This window comes from Aquila chrysaetos, chromosome 2 (assembly GCF_900496995.4).
Source record: "Aquila chrysaetos chrysaetos chromosome 2, bAquChr1.4, whole genome shotgun sequence".
NCBI lineage: Eukaryota > Metazoa > Chordata > Aves > Accipitriformes > Accipitridae > Aquila > Aquila chrysaetos.
Genome location: NC_044005.1, coordinates 44,605,842 through 44,633,593, shown reverse-complemented (window position 1 = coordinate 44,633,593; position 27,752 = coordinate 44,605,842). Strand labels below are relative to the sequence as shown.

Below are 27,752 nucleotides of genomic sequence, written 5' to 3'. Positions count from 1 at the left end.
AAAATAAAACTTGGAAAGGAGCTTTTAAGCTGAGGATACAAAAAGTGAGGTAGTTGATAGAAAAATTTGATTGACATGAAACTGAAGAGCAAATCATGCAATTTGTGGCGATAAGGTGACTTAACCAAGCCCCATCTCAAATACAGCATTGTGCTTTGAATCTGGAAGGAAATTCAGGCTGTGGAGATCCGGATTTAGCTCGTGACAAGACTACCGGTATTTGGGAAACATCCTGATGAAGTAGTCAGTCAGTAGCCTGGATGGAACAAAATACATGTACGCTTCCATTGTAAACAAATGGAGAATTCCTAATCCTGCAGGAAGAAGGGCCTGAAGCAGAAAGGCACACGGAGTTTTAGCACAGAGCCAAACTTTTTTCAGTATATTAACTCTTAACGAGGACGATGCACAGAATATGTGAGAAGATGCACAATTTTACTGAGTGCTATTGTCTTCTGAGCTTCATGCAAGTGTCGGTAGAGTGTATCCAGTGTGGTTTGCAAAGGTCACTGCCAGACCTCGTTGACTCACTGGATGAGCTGTGAATGCTCCTGCAGCCATAAGCAAAGGGGCTTTAAGCCTGAAAGCAAATGGCCGTGCACATTTGCTTCACTGGGGTGCAATTTACAGTTTTGTCAGAACTCTTGATAACGTGAAAAGAAAACTGATTAGGAAAATATGTGGAAATGCCTTATTGTAACACATTACCTGCAGTGGTTCTGTTCCTATGAACTAACATACTTCTGAAAACAAGCGCAGTTTGCAAGAGAGAGAGTACCAACCTCTTGCTATGTTATTGACAAAGCATGCTTATTGGTGTGGTCCCTTGTGTCTCCTTTCAAGAGAGATTTTGACATCTTCAAGGCAACAGGGGGAGCTTCTGACAGCTCTGTACAGTAGAACTGCAAATAATACATCCAATTACTGCCCAAAGAAATTTCTCACTGCTGGCAGAAGTTGAACCAGGTAGATGTTTCTTAGACTACTAAAAGTCCAAGCAGAGTCACAGACTGCATGTACTTGCTGATACTAGGAAGAGGGCATGGGGACAGAACCCTTTTCTGACTGATAAGGGAAATCCCTCCTTTTAATACAAAGTGGAGCATAATAGTCTGGTTGAGACCAAATAGTTTTATATGCTCTGTGTATCGTCAGATTCTGGCAGGTATCTTTAGAAAAGCAGAGCATATCCAAAACCCATGTTGGTAAGCATGGCTTATGTAGGGTGCTGTAAGAAGGAGCTGTATTCAACGTCATTGGAAAATGCACTGCCACCTTGGTGTTGCAGCTGGCATGAAGATTTGCATAATACGCACATTTGAGTATAGATGCAGGAATGGTATGTTGTAAGAGTTAGTTAAATTGCTATCTTGACCAATTCACCCGTGTCTGCATGAAGGCTGCTAAGACAGAACTTACAAGAAACTGTTAAATCTTAAAACTCGTTAGGATCCCTTCATAAATGTTGTGTTAATATCTCATGCGATGGTTAAACATGGGAGCAGTGTCAGTTTTAGCAAACTGGTGTGAAGGAAAGGCAAATGACATCTATTCAGGATGTTTTTACTTCATGGGATGTGAAGCTGAGAGCCAAGACCTTTTGTTTAATATGGGGTCCAGTATTAGGAGAGCTGAGCTCTTGCACTTCAGGTAAGGCCTTGAGCCCATTTGCCCCACAGTAGCTACTGTTAGCTTTGGTGCAGTTGGGTCCATAGTAACTAGATAGAAGAAATTACGGCAAATTGAGATTATTTATGTGCAGTCATCTTGCCAAGTCAGGTAGGGGGAAGGGAGCCAAGGTGAATTATTACCAGATTTGCACTAAACTGGCCATGGACTGAGAAGAGGTTTGCAATTTCATGAAGACTTTTTTTCAGTACTTCTTCCTACCATCTTTCTTGAATTAAATTTAAGCCAACTCTTTCCTCCAGTATTTATTCCTTCCAGACGTGTAGGCAGCTGGATGACAGCCTCTTTTCACCTAGATGAGGATGCATGTGGCTCTGTCATCAACATGTTGTTGACATTTGATCTTGTATGCTGTTCTATTGAAGGCTCAGCAGACAGAGAGCAGGGTGGAATGGCAGCTGTGTGCAAATCCTTTGCTCTTGTCATTAGATCTTTAACATATTGTAGATTTTGCTGTTACAGTCTTAGCATGACATTTAATGGGGAATTCACAGGTACTGTTTTTGATTTGCAGTCTGAGTTAAGGGCAAAAATGAAGAAGCTTGTCATTCCTTTTGCCATAGAAGTGACCATATTTTTATTACATTTGTTCCAGCATTGAGAGCTGTTGGTGATTTTTGCAAGAGATAGCAATAGCTGGGGGCACAGTCCTGTTTGCACAGTTCAGTTCACTGGTGCATCTGCACTGAATATATACATATCTGTCTTCTGTCACGCTAACACCCCCTTTGGCATTCCCGTTTCTCTCCTTTCATCTGTTCCAACCACACGCATGCACAATTGAAAGGACAATTGTTTTGTTTAGCAATTTCTTGCTTACTCAGCCTTAGGTTTCAGATCCAGGCTTGGACCAGTCCCCTAAAGGGCTTTTTGGAGGTATTACCCTGGTTTTGCAGCCTTTGGGAGATGGGTAGCAAATTAATGAGCCACTTCACTGCAAGTGTGTTACTTTCCTGAGTGAGAGCTTTGTTACCTTTGATGATCCATTTCTTCATAAGACCTAGTTCTTGTTAATGTTTTGAAGTTTCCCACTAGTTATCTTAAAGCTCTTTCTCAAGTAGTAGTTGCATGGCAGGCTTGTGAGATAAAGTACCAGCTGATAATGCCAAGAGCTAGCCTAAAGAAAGAAAGGGTGTGCTATAATGAGACTTCTCCTGATTTGAAAGATCAGCAATAAATTGTGGGATCAAGTATGGTCAGGAAGAACCAACAAAGTTTTACCTTTGCAGAAAGTTTCTCAGTCCATCCAACAGAAACTTCTGGTGCTGACCTGTTTTAGGAATTGGATCAGGTATCCTCAGTTAAGGTTTCAGTTGTTGCTGAAAATTAAGGGTTAGTTCTCATTTAATTCACTGTGGCTCAGAAAGCAAAGCTAGGATTTTCTACACTGACAACAGGTGCAGAAAAAGGCAGAAAGAGGTTTGTTGTAATGGTAAAGACTAAAGAAGAATTTCATATATGATCCTATTACATCTGGGGAAGATAAAGGGAGTTGAAAGAAATTTTGTTTGTGCTGAGCATTGATAAGATCCATCTGAGGATAAGACTGACAAATCCAAAAAGATAAGTGCATTATTTTTTGCTTCTTCCATTTTAACAGAGAAGATCTAATGGAAAGACGTTTATGTTGTTGGCAGGAATCAGCTGTGGGGGAGGGGTTGAGAGCAGCATAGACCAACCTGCCTAATAAGAGGAGACTAGGAGCAAAAAAGTAAATTTTTTCCCATCTGATCATGGGAAATGCATGCCTTTTTCTTTGCATCTGCGTATAGGGCTTGCCTTGTTTCAAAATACTGATATACATTGTCTTATGAATAAAAGTATTGAGCCATTGGTCAGTTATCCCAAGGAATGTTTGTTTTGCTTTGCATTCGTCTGCTTTAGACAAGCTAGACTTGAATTCTGCTGCAGAGGGCTCTGGGTTTTGTGGCAGTGCAAGGCATAAGCCTGAATTTCAGCAGCTTTTCTGAAATTCATTAATTAATAGAAGGCAGAGTAAAGAATGTAATCTAAGCAAAAAAAGGGATAGTGTTATTTATTAAGGAGATCAGGTTAGGATGTCTGTTTCTTATTATGCTTCTGGACCTTAAAAAGCCACAGACTTGTTTAAACTAATTGGCAGCATTATAGAAGTCAGTGATGCAGGTGGTTTCCTGGCAGCTAAGCAAAGGACATACAGTGCTTTCAGTAGAGTGGTAGATACTTTATAGCAATTTATCTGATACCCTGGTGGCAGAGGTGAACTAGTTAAGGTTGACATTAAAAAAAAAAAAGGTAAGATTTTTCAGCAGCAGCACACTATCGGTGGGTAAGGCAAAAAAAGATAAGGAATTGATTTAGGTGCTCTTCAGTCTCAGTGAGATGCTTGCAATCAAAAAAGATGTAGTGAAACTTCTGAAACTTGAAGTTCTTATTCAAGGTCAGATTGTGGAGCAGCATATGAAGGGCAGATGGGGAAATGCAAAATGTGTGCAGTCCTAGTTGTACTGCTGCTGGTTTTGGTCTGCTTACGCCTTCATCCTGTCGCTGCACCTCATCTGCTGCTCTGGCAAATACAAGTGCAGTTTATAGTTTTCTGCATATGTTTTAACGCTCTTTGAGTAGTTTCAAATTGTACATAGGTTTTGCTTGGAGGTGTGCTTTCAGTGAACTTAATACAGTGTTGTGGATTGGCTGTGCTTTTAGGGCTGCATCTGTATTACATAATTCATGTGGCTTAGTTTGCTAAAGTGTGTTACAAAAGAGGTACCTGTGCTGGCCAGAGGCTCTGGTACAGCTGCAGTTACATTGGCAAAGCTGTGTAGCCTCCACCATTACATTGGTGGTATAACCCGTATCCATATGAAGAGCACTTTGTTTACCAGCATAAACTTTACATCTGTGCAGGTGTGAGGTACAAATGTTGGCTGCCAGTACAGCTATACCTATCCAGCAGAGATCAATGCTCCTTTCTGAAGCTCTTTTCTCTGCAACCCAGGTCGGAGTAGCTGTGAAACTGGATTTTACCAGTCCTCCCAGTAAGAGGTTTCTATTGGGTTTAAGCACGTTCAGTGTTTCTCTTCCTGCGCGTTTTCATGGTCAGTCAGCCTCTGGTGATGGCATCAATTCAGTTGAAAATTAATAATTACATTTTAGGCTGGTGCCTTATGAACCCACCTGATTTGCTCCAGCCTTTTCTCTCCCTTTACCTGTCAGGATGGAGCTTCACGGATGACAAGACTTCCCCATGTAAACAAGAGAACATCTGCACCCCCTCCCCACGCAGTCTTTATCAAAGCTGATCTAACAGCCCAACTTACTGCATGGGCTAAGTAGAGGTAATGGCTTGAAATTTATTGGCATCTTGAAAGGCGATGCATCTAGTCGAGAGCAGAAATGTCTCTATTGAATTTAAAAAGATAAAAAGCAAGAGTTCCTGCTGAGTTTCCCTACCCGCTTGTGCCAACTTTCTCTTCTCCTCCAGCTTCAAAACATGTTTGTTCTTTCTTGAGTGCCAGAGAGGAGAAGAAAGGTCCCACTCTGCCAAACAAATAGTGTTCAGCACTCCCCTGCTTTTCATTGCTCTAGAGGTGGGAAGGCCTTGAGCAAAGAGATGGCTGTGCAGATGACACGGTGCCTCCGCTTTGGCCAGGCGCAGTGCTGCTCGGATCAGGCGAGCAGTGCAGCACCGCTGCCAGCTGGCAGCAGTAGCACAGGCGTGGGGCAGCCTGCTGCTACTTCGATGACTGACAGGATCCTGGCGATTGCCCTGTCCAGCTTTTTAACGTTGGCATACCCCAGAGATGGAGGGGAAAGGTGGAATTTGAAGAGCGTTATTAAATAGCAGCAGCTTCCCTGGGACAGAGCAGGAGGGGAAGAGGGAAGCACTAGCTCAGTAACTAGGACTTTGCAGAGCAGAGGCTTTTAGCAAAAAGTTTTCTTACCCCTCCAGGGCAGGTACAAATTAACTGTGTAGCTCAGTGCTTACGTGTTGTGCCCTGGGCCCCCTTCTTCCCACTTAAGTACAGCAGCTTGACATCGAGGAAGAGATCATCAGGAAAGATTCCTTGAGGCTGTTGATTGTCATGCAGCCTCGCCTGGCTCTCTGCCCTAAGTAAATACCTAAGTTTAATACCTAAGCGGTGGCTGTGACAGGTGCTACAGTACTGATGTGCCAGCACTGACAAGTTGGAGGGGGAGCAGCAGCAGTGGACCTGAGGTGGCCTTTGCACTCCACATGCAGCTTGTTTGCTGAATATTTTAAGGGCCTATTTTTTTTCTTTTCCTCACGCTTTATAGTCCTGCTTTCTCTGAGCCATCTTCTCCCCTGCTGAATTCAGCATTGAAGAAGTGGCTGTGAAGTGATGAAATGAGCTTTAGGGAGTTCAGTAGATGATGTACATGCCCACTCCTGTTCAGGGAGGATGGAAAAGGCACACCAAAGAGATAAGTAGTCTCTTGTAGTGCAGTCTTTGAAAATAGAGAAGTGCAGACATAAATTACTCAACCAAATCTTTCCCCACACTTCGTGGTTACAGGGATGTAGAATGGAAGCAACCAGCTGTTTCTTTAGTGAGTATTGCTTTCCCTTTGTATGAGAGTTGCCTTTTGTGTAGAAGCTTAGCTACCTAGACAGTCTTGGTATTTCTGGAGGAAGACTTCTTACCTTGCTGATGTCCCCTGAACTCTGAGGAGAGATGGAGTCCCTGAAATGATGGAAGACTTCTGGAATGTCCTGTGAAGTGTGGGGAGATCACCAGAGACAGGGTTTTCTACAAACATAAGCACAGGTCAAGCAACTGTTCTGTGTAATCCAGGCTGGGTCGTGTGGCCCTAAAGGGAAGGGGTAGGACCCCTTGAAATGACATATGTTTATGTTGTTGCCAAGAAGAGAACAGCTTGCTATACTTATGTTGCCTGTTTGGGCTTAAGCTTCCTTAGGGATGTTCTGAAGCTCCCACTCCTCAGACTTCACAGTGTTCATAGTTAGAGAAACATACGATACAAAACTCTATTTCAGAACAGCATTGGGAAACAAATGCAACTGCCAACTTCATAAAATGCTGAATCACCAAATCTAATGGTGTGGCTATGTATTACTGAGTTAGTAGTGTAGTGATGCTAAGAGCGAGTTTGACATTGGTTATGGTGAAGAGCCTGGAAGCTTGCTGTGACTGCTGGCAGTGATTATGGGCTGATAAAGTGTGATGCAGTACGATATCTCTCCTAAATGAAAATGCCATCCTATTAAAAATAAACTCTCTGGAGGCTGTGGTAGAGTGTGGTGGGGTGGGCACCTTAAAGGGTAGTGGACTTTTGCAACAGTGGTTCTAAACTGATTCCTGAACCCTTGGCCATCAACATGGCTGTTACACATGGCCTGCAACTAGTCTGTGGACCAGCCCTAATGAAAGGGAGCTGGTGAATTATCAACTTCATGCATTTGTATTGCTAGTTTTAAGAGCATTTGAGGATTGGCAGCAGTCTCTTGACCTAGAAGCTAGAGAATCGTGTTAGTGTAGGATTCCTGTAATAACTTGAATATTATTCCTAGAAGTTTAGAACTACAAAGCATGGACAATCCCACTGGCAAAGAGGTGTGGTCACTCGAGTATGTTTTCAGGCCGGCTGCTTTGGTTGAAATATCTCAGTAACTTTTTATAAGATTTAGCAATGGAAACAAAAAGAAAAAAAAAAAAAACAAATTCCGAAAGGAATTAGCTGTGATCTATGGAGAATAATGCTTCCTGGCAAGCTTCTGACCTTCTTTGAAGAGAAGGACCTGCCAATGTTGAAGGAACTTTTTTTTCCCCCCACTCTGTGGATAGAGTAGGGGGTCTTGTTAATGGATGCAATTGCAACAGCCAGTCTGTATGACTGCATCAGATTGATTAGCTGGGTCCTGGTTACCGCTGCGAGTGGTGATTATGCCAGTACAGCTGCTTTCTCTTTTTATGTACTAATTACCACACACGCGGATGTCATCACCCTTAACACTGCATGGAGTTGTCCCATTAGCGTGGGAGTGGGAAGCAGCAGGGGGGGGGAGCTCTTCGGTGTGACAAGCTGTTTAGAAGTGAATGGAGTGGAGTGGAGTGATGAAGCAACTACTTTTACGCAGAATTTTTAAGCCACCTTATCTTTGAGATTCTGCCCTCGGCCAACGTTTTTGCAGGTTGTCAGAACCAGACCCATGTCCTTGGCAGCACTTTCCATGGGGTGCTATTTACTGCAAAGCACCTGGATGCTCAGCTGTAGCTAGCAAGTCTCCCCTCTTGGCGTGGCCAGTCGTGGAGCGTGTGGGACAACGGCTCTGCAAACTGACCTGCCAGCGGAGGAGAGCTTGCGACTAGCCCAGGAAGGCAGCTTCTCTAACTGTGATACCTTGCAAAGCCATTCTCAGTAGCAGAGGAACCGTTTCTTTCTGACTTGCCGAAGAAGGATACGATGAAAAACCCTTGCAGTTCTTGAGAGATTTGAAATGCTTATTTTATGAATTTATGCTCCCAGCTCTGGTGGACCCCTCCCTTTCCCCTCCTTCCTCCTTCTCCTCCAAATCCAGTCTTCCCATCTCAGAGTGCACCATAATCTCCATGGTAACAGGTGTTACCATCGTACATCAGATTTTTTTTTTTTTTCCCCCTCTCTCCTTTTCTCCCCCTGCCCGCCCCCCCGCCACACACACACAGAGCAAGCAAGGCAGGGAGGGAAAGGGACAGACATGACAGAAATGGGTAAGAGCTAGATAAACCCCTAAGGGCCTGTTCCTTCCATCCAAACACTGAGCTTCTCTGAATACACTAAATGCTGTGCTGAGTGATAGCCAGGGCGAGGAGTCAGCTTCTGTCACACAGAGAAATCCTTAAGGACGTTTTCTCCTCGGATGTGGCCTCCTCAGAGGAGAGGTTAAATATGTTACTGACAACGGGAAATAATGTAGCTATATTGTTTTGCTCTTTCTTACTTTGTTTGTGTTACGGTGGTCAAGATGAAGGTTCTGGGTACTAGCTGTTGGAGGGCATACAGTTAAGTGGTCTCTGCCTCAGACTTCTCAAGTTAAATTGTCAAACAGACAAGATGTGGGGTGGGCAGTAGAGCTACAGAGAAAAACAGCCCCGGTTTCTTATGCTAGCTGATGCCTCCCACCCTAATGAATTCTAATTATTAGTTCAGGCCACCGCAGTAGTGGTTGATCTGCACTCCCATCTACCTTTATCCTGTTGTTCAGCACATCCTCATTCCCTTCCCTGCTTCCTGGTCCAGCACCATCCCCTTTTCTGGGGAGTCCGGAAGAAAGGTTTTATGATGGATGGACAGTTGCCCACCAGAAAACATAATGAAAACTTATCTTTCTCCTGGGACTTACTCCATTGAAAATCTAGATTTGAAGTCTGTGTTACCTGCAGTGATGACAGGATAAATCCTAGGTAAATTTCTGCAGAAATTCTGTTAATGATTTGGACTTGTAAATGCAGTCTTCAGCCATGACGGAATGTGCTCTGATGGCCCAGTACACTGAAGCAGCTTGTCCCTGTTTGTTCCTGGTAGCCAAACTGACTCATTACCTACCCCTCTTTCCACTTCCCATGCCTTTGTTTTTATGATCTACATGTGTCATTTTCTGGCTAAATGGAGTGTTGACAGTATAGCCAGTTCTCGTTGCTGGATGGCAGGGTGCAGGAAAGCGTTGTGCTGTACAAAAGACATTAGCTTCTTGGAGTAGAAGGAGAGTATCTGCGTAGGTATAATCTGTTCCGCTTCATCGTTCTTGCTTTTCAAGCCTCATATGCTTCCGAAACCAAGCTAGTGCAGACCAGAAAGCAGAGCTTGCTATTGGTCCTTCATACACACAGGGTTTTAATTCACATGCATTAATGCAGCATATGGGAAGCACTGGCTTGCAGCCATGCTAACTACCTGCTGTCTTAACAGCTCTTCAGCTTCTTACCTCACTGCAGGTAAAACGGATGGTGTTGGTAGGGGACCTGAACGGAGGGATTTCTTACTTGTGTACTTACTCGTGTTATTCTCATAACCTATGGATTTTGATTTTCCTTTGTGCGCTGTTGGTGTGGGGGTTGATCAAACTCTGAAACATTTTCAGGAGGCTGTTTAAATGTTTAAAAAAGGAAAGAATTATATGTTATTTTTGCATAAAGTTTGGTTTGCTTAATAGAAACAATAAACTTTTGATGCTGAAAGCCCATGTACTTGCCAGTTTCCTGTTCCACCCTAATGAGTTAAGATGAGAGGTGATGGCCAGAAGAGTCCCAGTTGTCCTGCTTTCTAATGACTATACCACTTGTGCCCATCACTTTAATTAGTTTGAATAGAAGGACTATGCAGTCCACTGAGTGACATGCAGATTCTCCTGGGAGCAGAATTTCTTCTGCTCCACAGCTGTGTGCCAGTCAGTCTATGAAACACTTAGGGGCACATAGATGTCCTTTTCTAGCAGCTGCTTACTCTTGCTGCTGGATTAGTAGTTTCTTGCAACATCCTGTAAAGTGACATGTCTCCTTGGCCAGCTGCACTGCTGCAGGGAGATTGAACGTTTGTTTGAGCTTCCTTGGCTCTCCTGCTTTGTCCTGTCAAGTAATCTCCTGTTATTGTTTCAGAGAGTTTTCAACGTTCTGTACCCAATGCCTGCCGACCAGAGAAGACACGTCAGCATAAACTCTGCTCGCTGGCTGCCTGAGCCAGGCCTGGGATTGGCATATGGCACCAACAAAGGGGACCTGGTGATTTGCCGACCAGAGTAAGTGCTTGCTTTACATGGAGATATAAAGAACTGCTTTGGCTGTTCTGTTCTTAGGGTGGTGGGGATGATACAGCGTTTCACTGCCTGGAGCATTGTGCTTGAGGGACCCAAAAGCCTAACTCCCAATACTCCTTTTGGACTGTCACAGCGTTTACCTGAGTCTCTTACAATCAGTGTTTGTTTTGCTGATTATAAACTTCTGAGGCTGTTTGAAGTGCATCTCATTAGCTCATTTTATTTCCCATGTCTTTCTAGGCTCTCTGGATCCTTTGTTTCACATATGTCTAGTGCAGTGTCTTTCAGTCTCTCTGGACTTACGGACTTCTAAAAGCTTCCAATGAGAACAGCAAATTTGAGCTGTTAGTGATATGCTTGCTTTCCTCAGCTTTCATGGACCCTTTGGAGTCCGCCAACCAGGTTGAAAGCTGCTGACCTAGAGTTATCAAATACTTGTTACAGTGTTCAAGCATGAGATTCTATGAACTGCAAAGATTTTTGTCATGATTATGAGCAAGCCAGTGAATTGGTTTGGTCCTCACTTTTAAGCCCAATGGTGAGACATATAGACTTTAGCTCTCTTTTATTTATACAGTGCCATGAAGGGTGTAACTGTCCCTTTGTAAATGTGCAATTAAACACAAGCTAATTTAGCTGTGGTGTGACAGAGATGATAATTGAGTATGTGAGCAGTGAAACATGTACTGCTTTCAGTGTTCTTGAGGAGTCTCTGCACCATACTTCATTGAGACCCTTTTCTCCATTGTGTTGTGCAAGTGCTTCTTTTGGAGCAGTGTTTCTTTCATGCTGCAGGAACACTTTAGGGATTTCTCTGCTTCAGTTACTTCCTGATACTAAACTACCTTGGTATTCTTTTGGGTTATGCGTTGCATGTTGAAGTTCCTTGTAACTTAAAAGCTGGCAGTTAGAAACTTGCAGCACTGCTGATGATCTTACGACATGCATGTGGACTCTGTCTGTCGTGCATGAGATCAAGCATGTGGTGCTTGAGGAGAGTCATATGGTCAGTGTAGAAGCACTATCTTAAATCGGAACAAATAAATACAATTGTAATAGTGATTAATTTAGTACAGCCTTCTGGTGAAATCTGTGGTTGGAATTTGGATTGGACCAATTTCAGTAGCACAGAATGCCAGCACTCTTCAAACAGCCCTCTTGTTCTCTTGAACATAATCTTTCATCAAGGTCTTATTTATACATGAAGTTCTACAAGATATTATTATGGAATAAGCTATAATCGTTCTCTTCCAGGATAAGTGGCTTTCTTCAAGAATAGTTGCTGTACTTTCTAAGCAGAAGAATTATTTAGGAATAATGGCTCTTTTCTTGAACTCGAGAGTTATTCTAAGTTATTTCCAGTATAGGGAAGTTATAAGATCTAGTCTACTGATTATGGCTCGTGATATGAACTTGGACGAGAACCCAGGGAAATGCAGTCTCCCTGAGGGTGGATGCTTTGATTGAATGCTGCAGAGTGGAGCTTGGTCTGGCTGTCCTGGCTTGCCACACCCCACATTAGGTGTCTATTCTGGTGCTGGCAGTAGCCCCAAGCTAAGTGGCATGTCTCTTCTTGGCACGTCACGAATTAAAGACACAACAGGAACACTTTCTTGTTATGTTATGGAAGCACTGTCAGTCCTTCTGCAACTTCTCTGTGAAACCTTCTTAGCTCACCATGTTGCTAGGGCACTCTTCTATCTCCTTACTCCTGTCCCAGCAACAATCATGCACAGTTCCAACAAAAATAAACTTTTTGTATAAAAACATGAAACAAACTGGCTTTAGAGGTGGGAGATTTATTGGTGGTTTGACAAAAATGCTTCAACAGGTTTCCTGCTTGGTGGATTGGAGTGACTGATGCTTCTGGTGATTATTGCAGACCTCACGTGGACTGGTGGGTTCTTTTTGGAGCAGGACACCTGATATGTTCTGTTCTCAACTGCACCATTTTGTAGACGAACAACAGCCAGAGTGACTTACAAACCTCTGCATGAAGGTGTAGATATTCACCAAGCTGAATAATTTGCATTGAGGCTCTAACATCAGAACACACAAATGAGTGAGACTCTATCAGAGCAGAAGTGGCTTGCGGCTGTGATGTCTGCCCCAGACCTACTTGGAAGATCCTCAGAGAAAGGAAACATCCTGACACGTAGATGCCATCTCAATACTTCTTGGCTTAATAGACTTGGTTTGAGGTTGGCATATCTGTTGACTTCAACTTGAGAAGTGAGGGAGAAAGATGAAAAATATTTGTGTAGTTTCCATACATCGTAATATAGAGGAAGAGAAATACTAAATAAAGGATTCAGCAATTGATAGAGTACTACATGGGGGATAGCCTAGCTAACAGCAGAGATCAAGAAAACACTGTACTGCTGAAAACACCCCCACTGTTCTAATTTGGCAAAAAAAACTGTGGTCAGTAGCAAACAATGGAGATGGTTATAATTCCCTGGGTCTTTATTCCCATGTACAATGGAGGTGTTTGAAACCAAGTACTACAGGGATCACATAAACAGATTGAAATAGCAGCTGTGCCTCACATACAGGATTTGAAAAGCATGTGCTTAGGGAAAATGAGATGAGTAGACTGAAAGTACAAGCTGACCAAAAAAAAAAGGCATAACTTGAAGCTCCATGGGCTCATAATGAGAGGCTATGCAAGTAGTCCTTCCAGAGTTCTAAAGAAACAGTAATTAAAATCAAACATTTTGAGCTATATTGCTAAGTTGGGGTAGCACTGATGGCAGGTGGTCTTTTGCAGATAGAAATGGGGAAGGTCAGGTTATGTTGGCAATCCATAATGTGAACTTGGTACACAGATTTATGGGGTGTATTTTGAAGGAAAGGAAAATTAAAACCATAGAAAGCAGGATTGAATGCATTGTGATTTGACTAAGGTGGAGTATAGCAGGTTGGATACCTGTCCTTGAGAATTTTATGTATTTATTTTTAATTAAAGGGTCAGCTAAGGACTTGCTCCAGGTCTAATACCTCTGCGTTTTAGTAAGGCAGTTCCCATGTTGGAACTACAATAAATCTAGTTAATTTGTAAAGAATTGGGATTAGAACAAGATCAGGTAAAGGCCTGGCTAAAGGAAAGAATACAACATGATTGAGAGCTGGACTCTGGTCACAAAAGAGGTCATTGATGGACTTCCTTAAGAACCTGTTCTGGGGCTGATCATTAATACTATTTACACTAATGCCTTGTAAGGGTGTACTGAATAAATTTGCAGAGGATGTGACATTAGCCTTGTCATTGCAGAGAAAGATCAGAGTATTGCACTAGAATTGGATTGCCTTGAAAGTGACTGGAGCTATAGAAATGAGAATTTAATAGTACAAAGTGCACTTAGTGACTAATAACACTGAGCTCAGTACTTAAGATGACAGAGGAGGAGAAAGACCCGAGGTTTTAGTTGATCATAGGTGATTAAGCCATCAATATATGAGGCTGTAAAAACAAGAAATTTAGTTCTAGGATGAGACACAAGATGCTTAACAGCAGAAATAGCAAAATGTTAGTATCACTGTAGAAGAAACCAGATACATGAGCTGGAACAGTTTAAAATTCACATATCCATATTCAGAACTGCCTTTGAACCAGTACAGTAGTTAAGAGCAGCTGCTAGTGGGGTCAGTGGAGCATTTTTATCTAAGAAAACCTGCAGCTTAGGGTCTTTAGCAGGGCTAAAAATGAGGGGTAAGGAGGAGGTTATATAGCCTTCCATAAATCTCCAGGAAAGGAAAACTATTTAAATTTACATGCTTTTTATTAGAGAACAAAGAAGCATAAATTGACTATGACTAGGTTGTGGCTGCAAACTAGAGAAAGGTGGCTAACCAGCTGATTTCTGCAATAGCCTGTGCATTGGTTGGGTGGATGCAAAAGGCTTAGCTGTTTGGAGATGCAGCTTGGCTGGCTGGCAGAACCAAGTGTATGACTTGAATACTTGTGACTGGGGGTGGGACTGGACTGCTGAGCCGTGAGGCAGTTTTCAGTATTTTGAACCCAAGGTCCCTGCCTAAACAGGTGTTGACAAGTTGGCTCTCAGAGCTGTTGTGCTGTAGGAAGGTGAGGTGGTGACAGCAGTGTTCATCCACACTTGGAAATGCACCTAATGGGCCTGAAAGAAGCCTGTAAGAGACTGAAATTCATGAGCCAGTACAGTAGCTATGAGGATAGAATAAATGTTTTTATTAGCCAAAGATATAACCCCTAGCAGGGTTGCATTCTGGTGAGTAAAGGAAAGAAAGGGCATTGTGTACCTGCTCCCTTAGATTTCAGGGTGACACCCAGCTCACTAAACTGTGCTATTGAAAAGCATCAATTTGTTTTCTCTGCTTTTTATGTGATTAAATTGGAAGAAACTTTTAGTGTAACATCAGGAAAGCTCCTCCTTTCCCAAACGCTCAAAGGCTGACCAACTTAAGTTGTTTACTAGTAAGTTAGTTTGAACATGCATATGAGATACAGACTTGTATTGAAAACCCAGAGATCCCAATTGTCAGTGAATAAATACTATTCTGAGTAAGGATAACAAATAGCAAAGGTGGTGGAGCTGGTGTTCAGCAGTGTCTGTCTGTCCTTCATGTTCTTTTCTTTTGGTTGTTTAGCTGCTGGTTTCACTTGCTTGCAAATAAAAAACCTATCCATCTTAGAGCAGGTCTCTCTGACCTGCTAAAAACTTTGTCTACTTTTCCTGCTGAATTACTGTCCTTTTGAGGAATGGTCTGTGTGAAAACCCAGGGGACTGGATTCCTGTGGGACAGGAACCCAGCTTTTGGAAGCAACTTCTTCTGCAAGTGACCAACAGGACAAGCAATTTACTTTTCATGAGTCTGATCTTTCATTTTCTGAAAAAATCGTCAGCCAGCATATAAAAGGAGTTGCTGGGAGAAGGTTCACGGAAGTGACCGTTAGAGACAGAGTACAAAGTGCAGGAAGCTGATATGAAGAAAGGCAAGTCCTGAAGATGCATAGAATAATGAATGGAATTGAGTAGATCGTAAGCAGTGTAAGTGTCTTTGGGGGATGCTTCGTGCTTGTCTTGTTGCTTTTTAACCAATTGCAGTGATAGGCTGGAGCAAAGGTACTCAGGTCTGTGGTTCACAGGCAAGTCTGGCTGGTAAGAGAGTTTTGGCCCTCAGATGTGGATTGGAAACAGGTTGCAGTCTGTATGAGGCTGTGAGAGCCTGTTCCTTTTTTGAGGGTCCTGTAGTTTCCTCTTGTCATGGTTCAGTGTGTAGATGGTTGCCAACTGATAGACTTGCATACATAGTAGATCATGAGTCTGCTGTCTGCTTGCACATGGCTTCACATTACCCCATGGTAGTCTGTGTTTTTTGGATGTAAGATGAGCTTGTGTTCAGTCCAGAAGCGTGGTATCGAAAGGCTCTGAGGCTGTCATGTTTTAAAGGGTGGGCACCATTGAGCTAAATCAAGACATTGAATTCATGACACTAATGTTCATTGGGAGAGCCGTGCCACATGAAAAGGAAATCCCTGAAAGGGATGAATGAAAGGAATGAAAGGAATCCCTTTAGGTACACCACTTGAGGTAGCGTACTCCTCTTGAGGTAGCGTACTCCACTTAGCAAATTAAGTGAACTACTATGTACTACTCACTGTGGCCAGGAGGTCTGTTGCAGGAGATGGTACAGAGCAATATGAATTCCCCCCACCCATCTGCTGGCCTGCTGCACACAACTTTTCTGTGTGGCTGCTAATGCTTTTTAGCCCCCCTCAAGGCTGCTTCTCCCCCACCACATGCTGCCTGACATCCATTGTAACTGTGACCAGCGCTAATGCTCACTAAAGTTTTGTACGTCTTTCTTGGCTCTGCGTAGTTCAAGGTTTGATTCGGTTCCTGAATCTTTGGGTTTTGCAGCATGGAATGAAATCCACTATGTCTTGTACAGTAGAACCACCCCTACTGAATTAAAAAGGAATTTGTTTTTTAGTGCTCATAACCTTTCCTATCCTGTCACATCCTAACAAGAGCTTTCCCATTCAGAAACACCCCTGGTGGGGCTTCTCAAACATTAATCATCTTGTAGAACATGAACAGGTGAGACCGAAAGTGAGGAGGAACAGACTGCATGCTGCTTATTGCCCTTTGCTGGCTTCTCTTGTGGAGGACTGCCGTGGGAGAAAGGCAGGGGGTCCAAATATCAGTTGTTCACCGTTTCATCTTGAGTGCCGTGCTCAGGAGCAGGTTCTGGAAGGGCTCAGTGCTCATGTGCTTTTGAAAATACTAATCCAAAACCTCAGTGTTCTGGGAAAAATGTTTCAAAACCAAGTGCTCAAAGCACCTTGTCTAGGGCTAGCTCTGTAATGCAGGCATCCACAAGAGAGGAAGGATTTCTTCAGCAGACAGAGTGTCTGGTAATGGAATTAAAATACCCCCTGAAGTTGCATCTGGTTCAGAGGAGGAATCCCTTGGAATTCTCTCATTGGGAAGTAGGTGTGGAGAGTTTCAAACTAAGTGCTACGCGGTGTGCATATTTTAATTCTTTGTGGCGAGATCTGCCTCTAACATGAAATTATTCTGGGAAGATTCTCTCCACGATAAATTCCTATGCTTTGCAGAGGATCATTGCAATTTTCTGACCCTGCCAATCCAGTTTTTTTCCTCTGAGAATTGTGTATCCTCTCATCTAGTAATGGGGACAATGTGTCTGCATCTGGTTATCAGCGTTGGTAAAGAGATGGTAATCTATCCAGCTGCCTGGCGCATCATGTCTCTCTGCTGGCTGGCTCCATTCGTCAGGCTCTTCAGCCTCTAGCAATGATAACCCCCAGCAGCATAAGCCCTGGTGCATTGTTTGCCTTTTAAGAGTAGCTTCAGGAGGATGGAGTAAACGAAGAGACAGAAGGAGGAGCCGTCTTCTTTCATGTGTAACCGAGGGGTGTTAGCAACCCTGAGCAGGGAATGTTCTCACAACTGTTAACTGGGGCAGCTAGAGATACTGGTTATGTCTGGGTCCTCCCTGCAAATGGCCTCTTGAAAGGCAGCATCTGCACAGTGGCCTTTGACCATGGCTGAGTAAGTGAATGCATGTCCTGGACTTTTTGCTGCCTGTTAACCACAAGATACATTGAATTTTCTAAATGAGGGTAAAAGGTTATTTTGATTGATGAAAGGACTGAAAAAGGGGGAAGATGGCCAATTTTGCACTAAAGATGCATCCTGAAAGCTTATATTTGGATTTTGTTATTCATGCATTTAAGAAAAAACTGAAATGAATTATTTCCAAATTGTGCAGGGAAGCCTTAGGTATCCTGAGTGCCAAGAGGCTCAGTCATTGCAGATGCAAGAGAAGTGGCATGGTAATATGGATGCTTTAAACAGTATCTCCATTCTGATACTGTTTTTTATTCCATTTCTATTTCTGTTTCTGTATGTGAATTTGATATCCAGGATGAATGATGGCATTAGGTGGAAGATGCCCTCATAAAATTCCACTTAATATGTCTATGAATCCTAGAGATAAATTTTGAGAGCTGCTTTAAGTCTTCAGTTATTAGCAAGTTCATTTCCCTCATCCAATTCTTCGAGATATGCTGAAGCACTGACTAGTTAGTGACATTTATTTTCCACCATGAGAAAGGGAACTTGGTACAGAGCCCAGTGTTAAAGAAACTTCGCCTGCTGCTTACCAGTTTGTGTGCTATTTCACTGGGCTTCTGCAGGTCCTTACTGGTTCTCACGTTGGATAGCAATCTTTCTAAAAGCATGACCACGTACTCTAAGAACAGTTACCAGATGCTTCACTTATATCTATTCAGATCACACCTGCCACCTTTTCTTCCTTTACTTTTTTCTAATTCTATCTACAAAAGCAATTAAATTTCATGCAAGCAATTATTTGACTTACTGCCTACTGCATGTGGCTCACTCTTTCATTGTTTTCATATATCTTCCTTTTTTCTCTTTGTTACATGACTGTCTTTAAGGATAAAAGTTATGCTTAGGAGAGAGTAATTGTCAATTTAAGTATGGCTTTCTTTTTGAAGAATGCTGCTAAGTTGGCTTTTCTGGCCTTTTGTCACTTCCTCAGTTTTTTGTAATGTTAAAAATCAGGTGTGAATGGCTCAAAGTTAATTTTTTTTTCCCCATTTTCTTAATGAGTGCAACTAGCTGCTATGTCTGGCTTCTTTCTTACTCCCTAATTGCATAAGTACCCTTGGATATATTTTAAGTGGAGACTTCAGAGAAAAAATTCAGTATCTTGGCCACTTTGAGTCATTATTGATTTTTGTCCTTAGCCTCACTGATGAATAGACCTTTTTTCATTCCAGTACCATGTTCCTCCTGTTTATTTTTAGAATGTCTTTTCCCTCTTTGGCAGCACCAGTCCATCCTGCTTTCTTATAACCTTTCTTTTCTCTGTAGGTCTATACTAGACCTTCCTTGTTTGGTTGTTTACTCCCTTGACTTTCCAATAAGATCATCTTTAATTTTCTCGTCTTTGATCCAGTGTATTTGTGGAGTTTTATTTGTTGTCCCTTATGCCTGTGTTTTCTAGCAGGACTCTAGTGAATCCAGCTAGCAAATAAAACAGCCAACTTTTTCTTCATTTTCTTTCTCTTTTTTAAATGTTCAAGCTATCTGGTTCTGTAAATGGTCTCAAGTCAATGGCTACAAACTGTGAGTTATTGAAGTAATAACTGTGGATTTGGGTTTTTTGTCCACTTTTTTTTTTTTTTTTTTTTTTTTTTTTTTGGAGCAGGTTTCCTCTGTGCGCTAAACAGAACACTTTTTGGTTGGCTAATTTCAAAGCTGCTGAAGATTAAAAATATAAAAGTTGGCTTGCCCTGTGGATCTCATTGAGATTAGACCAAGCCAAGATCTTGGTTCTGGAGCTTGGTAGCTTTGTGTGTGCACATCACAATGTTCTATTAAAAAAAAAAAAAAATAAAAAGCATTGCTGTGCTTGCTAATTTTAAATATTTATTTTGAAGTTGATTTCTCCCATTCCAAATGCAGTTTCCTGGTTTAGCTTGTTGGCATAAGAGTTGCAAAACAAGCCTACTTTGAAGTCGCCTTTGAATCAACGTAAATACTAGTTTCTGCTAAAATGCTGGTGAAAGTTCAAAGAAGACTAAAGAGTGACTTTGGCTCTCAAGACTTCTAGCAGTTTAAGATGTTTAAGGCCTTAGAAGGCTTAAGCAATTTGCACTCCCCCGAAGACTCCTAACATCCTAAATTGTCTAAGCCACTGGAAGAGCTGATAGATCATAAACAGCTTAAGATATTCTGAGGGTTCAAAGCTTATTTGGAGTATAGTCTGCCTATAATCACTTTAAGCAATTAACAAGCCTTTAGGTTTTTAGAGGAATTTAAGCAAGTTATCCATCTTTAGAGCTTGGTTTAAGGTGATACCAAGCTAAATTGTTCTTATTTAAGGAACTTAAAGCTCTGTGTTCTGGAATCTGTTATTTACCTTCCGAAGGATCCCTACGTGCTACTTGATGTGGTTGGAGCCACATAAGTGAAGGATATCATGGAATACTGGCAAGATTTTGAGTGAGAAGAAAATCAGTGAAAATTCAGGAAATTATTTGGTTTATTTCTGCCTTGTTTATTCCAGGCTATTTTTTCTGGATGGTATGTTCTTAATCACATAAACATGCATTTTTTTTAAATAGTGCTAAAACTATTGTGTAACACAGTATATCATATGCAAAAATCTTACCAGTGTTGTAGGAGCAAATCTTAACTCTGGGCCCACCTTGCTTGAGTGTTTTGTCCATCTGCTTACAAATATTTTGCATTTAATGATGGCCTCAGCATGCCCCCTCGAAATTAGGATATATCTCTTCTACATGTTGAAGTAGCTGATGTCTAGTTACAACATTGGTATTACGGGAGTCACGTTCAGGACTATAAAGGGTTCCTCTTGTTCTCTCAGGCACAAGTTACAACTTCTTCTGTCACACTGACGGTGTAAAAAAGCTCTGGGAAAAGCTGCTTTAAAAAACTGTTGTGGCATTCTGGTAGAAGAATTGGTATGGGCATGAAGGCTGTCTGTGAGGGACTTTTCTTGTCCTTATTCTCAACACAGGTTTTGCTGTGTAGCTTCATGTCCCTTAAGGGCAGCGCTGTCAACCTCAGTATTAGTTCTTGAGTCCCAAAATAATCTAACATCCAAACTTTCATACAAAGCTCTGTCCTGCTCTGTCACTGTCTTGGTGCTTAATTTCCATTTATCATTCCTCTTGAACGTGTTGGAAGACTGATTCTTCATTTATGACTTTCTCCCTTAGAATGTAAGACAAATTCCTCTTTAGCTTTCTGTGCTTTGTCCTCTGTGTCATGAGTCTGCTTATCTGCTACATGCAAACTGCTGGAACAGGCAGGTTACAAATGCTGACTCCTGGAAGTCACTTGGCTTTTAGCTGTGGTGACCCTATGGAGCAGAAGAAACGATCATGATCATGTTTTTGTTCTTCCTACTGTATTAATCTCTTCTCTCTTCTCTTCTCTCTTCTCTCTTCTCTTCTCTCCTCTCTTCTCTCCTCTCTTCTCTCCTCTCTTCTCTCCTCTCTTCTCTCCTCTCTTCTCTCCTCTCTTCGGTATTTTAACAGCTTAGCTGACAGATGACTCTCTCTTCCTTAGCTGCAATGTCACATTTTTGCCCAGGGAAGATGACTGTTAGAGGTGTGCCTTCTATCTAAATCTTATCCACTGGCTGCAAGAGCCTGGGCTGTATCCTGGTTTAGTTGCCTACTGGTGGGCAGAACAAACTTGTGCATGTTCACGCTGTTGAGGCAGAAAAGTGTTATTAGCTACTAGTGCCTCCAAATTTATAAGGCTGGCCTCTTTTAAATGGTGTGAGTTTGAATAGAGCCTCTTCAAAATCCCACTGTTTAACCTAGCTGACACGATCAAATAAACGGGACCGGTCATCTTGCATGGTGTTCTGAGTTGAGTTGGCATCCTCCCTGAAGCAGGCACATGGCTACCAGCTGCACCAAGCTGCTTGCTGTCCTGCTTCTGCAGCACCTTTGGCGATTCAAGTAGGTGTCAGGATGTGTTTCTGCATGGTTGCTGGTTTCCAGGTGGGTGAAGCTTGCAGGATTCTGGAGTATCAGCTGGCTGTATCAGTGTAGAGAGTAAAAATGCACCCGCTGCTAGTTCCAGAGAAGGGGTGACCTTTCCATCGTTCTTCTGAATGTGATGAATAGGATAATTTCATATGTCACTTAAATGTCTGTGTGGTTGTTAATCGTAAACTGCAGATCTTGTGTTCTGTACGACTTATCTTGTTAGGAATTCTTATACTTGGGTCTCGTGAGCTTCCCCTGGCTAGTCATACGTGTGCTGTACTCCAGGGGTGTGCTCTGAAATAGTCCGGTATCAGTGAAGCTGCCACCTTGGTCTAAGGGGATTACTGCCCAGCAGAGCTACTCCAGGAATCCCATTTGCTGATTCCATACAGTTTGCACTGCAGCCAATTTTTACTTTGATTTGTCTCTGCACGTGGTTCATCGCCTGCACAGAAAGCTAAATATTTATGAAGTAGAGTGTTAGAAATGATTGTTTTCCTATCCAGGCAGCTGCTGGGAGTGCCAAACTTTGCCTTGTACTGACAATACCGTTGCCTAGCTAATCATGGGAGCCAGGGATGGGCTTGCTGTGCTGATCATCACACGCTGGCAGAAGAGATAATGAGCTGCTGACAAGGATGCTTCTGGAATCTGGCCAAGCATTGCATTGCGTGAGATACCATGTGCTGCAGCTTTCTTCCCAAACAAGAACAATGGATTCCTGTTCCTTAGCATAGTGTCACCTTGCTCTCTGTAGCTCACTGTATTTCCTTGATACCGTTTGAATGGTTTAAGAATGACACCTTCACGCAAAGGGAGTAAAGCATGTCTTGGGGAATTCAAATCCTTTGTCAACTAACCTGGTTTTGTATGCTTGCTCTTGGTGATCTTGAATGGACAGTATATTTCAGAAATCAACTTTAAAGCGTAATTTCTTTTGTGGAGAAAGCAAACCTTGGCAGCATGAAAATCAGATACTCACCTAGCTGCGTGCTGCATGGCATTGTTTTGCAGCTAGTCTTCTCCATGTTGGGCTTGCCACAATCTTCATAGTAGTAATGGGGTTGTGCTTATATTTTTAGGTGGGATTGCAGGCAGCAGTGTCTTAATCAAAATTTAATTCCATGCTGTAGCAGACAAGCGTGCTACTTACTGTTGGGCCTTTCCATGTGGCAGGATTTGAAGGAGAGCAGCGGATTTGCCCATTGCTGCTACCTTCTTCAATATTGGGGATGGTTTAAGTGAAAAGACAGTCAGTGTTATTTATGCAGTCCTGGCCATGCATACCCTACTTGCAATTTTTTTTTTTTGTCTTGCCATCTTGCTGCTGAGCTGTATTGTTAGGTAGAGTGGGGGAACTTTTGTCCTAATCCCTCCTCCTCTTCAACTCCCAATTTTGGATATTCCGGCTGGGAGGTTACCTAGAAGTTTAAGTTGTTTTGTGCTGACCTGTGCTTTGTCAGTTTACTTTTCAAATACTGGTTAAGCCAATGCAGTAAATCATATTTCAGCTTTCTTGTCACGCATGAATAATTTTGTCATTAATTCCTATGGCTTGGTCCTAGTTTCTTCAGGGGGACATACCTGAGCTGTGTAGGTAATACCTCCATGCAGAGGAGGAGGCTGTGCTGCCTAAGTTGTTGGCTTTTGGTACTTAACAGGCTCCACTCTGAATCCTTATTCGACTTTCAGCAAAGCATGCAAATCTGTGCCCTTCATCCTCTCCAAGCTCATTAATAATGTGAGCTGGACACAGGCGTGAAGGAAAAGTCCATCTCGGAACAGATCCCTGCTGGGAAAGCCAGGCTGTGAGCAGCTCTGCATTTAAAAAGTTAATGGAAATTTCCAGGGAGGGCTTAGAGAGCTTAGTGACAGCCATAAAAAGGAAGAAAATAAGAACTTGACTAAGTGGACTTCACTGTCCATGACTGACGCAGTGTGGAGAATTGCAATTTTTCACCCTGAAGCCCTGGGCAACAAATGTCCTCCTTGCTGCATCCACGTCCAAGTGGCAACATGCTCCATGCTACAGAGAGCTTCTACCTTATGCCTTGGAAAATGTCAAGTGCTTCCAGCATTTCCATGTCTAGAGTTTGATGGAGCAAAAGTTAAATGCTTATAAATGCTTACATTACCTGAAAAATATTCATTTCTCCAGTGTAAGCTCTGCTTCTGTGAAATGAATAGTCAGGCCTTGATTTGCAAATCTCCTGGGAAACGTGCTGTGAAAGGCTTGCTAATTTACAAAATTCAAGCAACATTTTGCAACGGGTGTTAAAAAACCTTTAGGCTTTCTGAAAAGGGAGATTGGACTGTTTTAAATAGGTGTGCTTAAACCAGTGCAAATCTTTAAGCTTAATTGAAAATCTGATTTAAACTAAGGTAATTGTGGTTGTCACACACATCTCGTTGTGTATCTAAGTTCATTTAAGGTGCAACTATGTGATCAAGTTTCTAATGCAGGCATGGTCTTGTATGGCACTTAACAGATACAATAAATAGCAGCATTTCTTTGATGAAATCTTTGCTTATTAAGAAGGGAAGTTATGATCTTCATATAAAAGATAGTGCCCAACCAGTTCCCTTTGTGAAGTTCAGATATTTGTTTTCTCCACTGTACCTTGATGCAGTCTGAAACACCTCTTCTGTAGCCTCAATCATCCAAAGGCTGGAAGACCTAATTGGGAGCAAGCTGGATATTGGTGTTAGGGCTGTGCAGAGGCAGATGAGATGCAGGTCGGAGAGATGCAGATGCATGCAAAAGAGAACAAAGATTGTGCTGAGGTTTTTATTGCTTCCAGTCTTTTGGAAGAGGTTAAGTTGGTTAGCTGACCCTGGTGGCAGAAGAGTCTGCTGAAGGGTAGCTGTGAGGATGCTTGCTGCTGCAGTAGAGAGTGCCAACTGTTTATTCTGAGCCACTTTTCTGGCCCTGCAGGGAGACACGCACAGCCCAGACTAAAAAGCCAGGTTAAAGTGGTGCTGAGAATGTTGAACTCCTGTCGTGGCCAAGTCTAGTGAGCTTGGCTTAAGCCTGTTCGTCAGTGTTCCCAGAGTCAGCAATGGGACTAGTGGCACCAGCTGCTACAGGTCCTTCTTCTGGGAAAGGAGAGCCAAGTCCTCGATCCTCTGGCACTAAATGAGTACCTAATAGGACCCTGGCAGTGAAACTCCATTGATAAATGGCAGTATTTAAAACCAATGTGCAAAGTCATGTATTAAATGGAATGGCTATTGATTTCACCATCCAGGGAAAGGTGCAAATTGGCAGCGTGGAGTTAGAATGGACTTTCCTGCCCGGCAGCCTGAATGTGCAGTAGTGAGCCTCTGCAGAATGGGTAGGAGCAGGGGTGGGAGTTTTTAACCTGGCATACTCCATGTCAGCCTGGTACCATCATGCTTTTGTAGAAGTGAGGTGAATCAGACTCAGAGGATGTATATGTGTGCGCGCACAGGAGCTGAACTTTCTATGTAGTACAAGAACACAGTGTTTGGGGGAAGAGGGGAAACACAGTATTGCCAACTCACATTTTGGCCTAGGGAAAGCTTTGCAGTCTTCTGGTTTTTAGAGCTGGGAGCTGGCAAAGACCAGTAGGGCACATGGAGCACCTTGGTGAGGAATACCAGTTGTGTAGGTGGCTGTGGGGACCACGCCTGTACTTTGGAAAGCATAAAGAAGTGTGGAAGGAGGGCGAAAAGAGCATGGGTCAGTTTAGCTCTGTTGGATAATAGCTGCAGATACCAAGCAAACTAGGCTTTTTCTGGAAATTTTGCCTACCAGGTCAGAAAGCCTCACTTGCCTAGGGAGAGTGTGCTACTTTGCAGACAGCAAAGTGTGACAGCTAAGTCTCAGTATACTAGGCAGGGGATGGAGCAGCCAGAGGGACTGGCACAGTTTTAGTGACAGGTTACCATCTGTCAATAAACTACAAAGCCTTTGTAAATCAGCATCTCCCTGGCAGCTGCTTTCATGGGGTATAATGCAGCGCTGGGCTAGCTCAGCACAAAAAAAAAAAAAAAGTGATGACTGATTACTTCCTGTAGACTCTGCATGGTTTTGTTGACCTAATTTTCTCTAGCTTTTGCCCTTGGTCCCAACCTGGGGTGCTGTCACCCCAGCAGCCTAGCCCGAGGCTTCCAGCACACACAGCTCTCCCACCTGACCTGCACTGCATCTGGCCTGCAGCATCCACTAAACTGGGGTTCTTGCCAGTTCTGCTGAGGCATCTCATTACAGGGACAACAGCTTTTATATATATGTAAAACACCATGTTTGTGCCCGAGCCATAACCAGCTACCAATTACTTGCCCTGAATCCTTCCTTCAGGTTGTGGGACTAGCCTTAGTTCGTGCACTGAGACTGCCTGTGGTGTGATGCAAGTCCAACTCTTCAGACGCAATTCCCTTCTGTCTGCACAGGACCTTTTTTTTTTTTTTTTTTCTTTTTTACTTGCCTTGTGGTGACCACTGCACAGCACTCTTAACTCTCTGCCTAGCACCATCAGGGGCAAATCTGCAGTCCAGCAGCCATGTGGTGGTACACAGCACTGTTTTGAAACTCCCAGGCCAGCTCACAGGGAGCTGGTGCGTCGGCATGGCATGGCAAAACACTGTACAGAAAGTCTCTTCCATGGCAATGCAGCCCGTAGTGCTTCTGGAGGTGGGACACAGCAGTAGGTAGGAGATCTCCATACTGCCTTGGACTGCATAACGTGTGCCTGTCCTCTGACATTTCTGTATGGCACAGAGTAAGCTTGGGTTCGCTCTTATCCTCTTCCAGTCTAAGAGCTGTTGGGCCTTAGAAATAGTGGGAGACGCACTTACAGCATTATGGTTATGGTGGTTTAGTTTCTGTCATTGCCCATAGTCTTCAGCAATGATGTGATGATTTGCAATACATTGTTAACCTTGCCTGTTCCTGTGGAGTGATTAACCAGCCCTGCCTTCGTGTATCTTTTTGGGAAATGCACTGTTAAACTTAGTAGCATTAGCTGTAAAATTCAAGTTTTGGACTTTTCGGACATACAGGTAGTTGATCCAGTGCAAACTCTTTTGTGGAAACTTACTAAAGTATCCTCTACATCTGCCCTTGCTCCACAGTGACTGTCAGCGAGAGGGCTGTATAGAAATTTACTTACAGGTAGAATGAGAGCCATTTGCGAAGAAACTGAATGTCAAATAAGAGCGGTGTTTTACTGAGCATTACCTAGTGCAGGAAATGCTGGCAGGCACCACAGAGAGAATTGGCCTTCCCATTCTAATTCTTTGTTTAGTCACTTGGAGTTAGGGTAACCTGATTTTATACACACAATTGTATGTCTTCATTTCCTGAAAACCTCTCTGTTCCTGTTGCTGTGCCTTAGTGCTAATACTGAATGGAAATGAATAGAATGTTCTAGAGCAATCTGGGTAATGCAGTGCTCCACGTTTGCAAGGCTGTTTATGGTGATGAGCCATTTTAACGAAAACGTGAACTCAGCTAGAACTGCAGTTTCTGTAGGGCAGGAATCAACACTGTCCTTCATGTTGGGGGGACGTAATGTGTGCTGGCTGGCATAGTGTCCTGCCATACTAATATTTTTTCCTCCTTTGGTGTTTCAAGGGCCTTAAACTCTGGAGTTGAGTACCACTGGGACCAGCTGAATGAGAATGTCTTCGCTGTGCATTCCAGCAGCAGGAGCACTGAGCGGCCTGGGTGAGTGTCCTGGGTCTGGGTTAGAGACACCTGACCCTTTTTGCTGGTTTTGTTACGTCTGACAGCACCACTTTTTCTTTGTTCCCTTAGCACTGGCAGCTTTAATTATGCAATTTTTTCCACCTCTGACACGGCCTAGTTGGGCCACCTGGCCTGCTTCCAGTAAGTGACATTCAGTGCCCAAAAGTGCTGCCAGTGATAGTGAAGTACATGTGTCACCCATGGCCTCAGTAACATCCTTGAGCAAGCTGTGGGAGGCTTGATACATCAAAAACACCATGCGAACTAAATGATCTTTGGAGGATAACTGAAGAATGGCAGGGGGGGGGGGGGGGTTCACAGAGATGGGTGCAAACCCATTGGGCAGTCCTGGTGACTGATTTTCATCCCTTTGGTTTCTGGTCATGGGACAGTTGTTTCTCACCAATAAACTCTAAAAATAAAGCTAAATCCTTTGACAGCCCTATTGGCTGCTTCATCCAGTCTGTCCGGTGATGCACACATTAGTTATTCTAAACACGGGGGTGATGCTCTAGTCCCTTTCTTCTTGT

The 27,752-nt window shown here is 43.0% G+C and overlaps 1 protein-coding gene across 5 annotated transcripts in view; it reads left to right on the top strand.

The window, feature by feature from the left end:
• Nucleotides 1-27,752, top strand: part of AMBRA1 (autophagy and beclin 1 regulator 1) — a 135,872-nt gene that overhangs the window by 96,644 nt on the left and 11,476 nt on the right. For all 5 annotated transcript variants that reach the window (XM_029997088.2, XM_029997078.2, XM_041129673.1 and 2 more), the window contains 2 exons: nucleotides 10,287-10,426; nucleotides 27,109-27,201. In XM_029997088.2, the coding sequence (XP_029852948.1) occupies nucleotides 10,287-10,426; nucleotides 27,109-27,201 (233 nt within the window). The remainder of the gene's footprint in view (nucleotides 1-10,286; nucleotides 10,427-27,108; nucleotides 27,202-27,752) is intronic.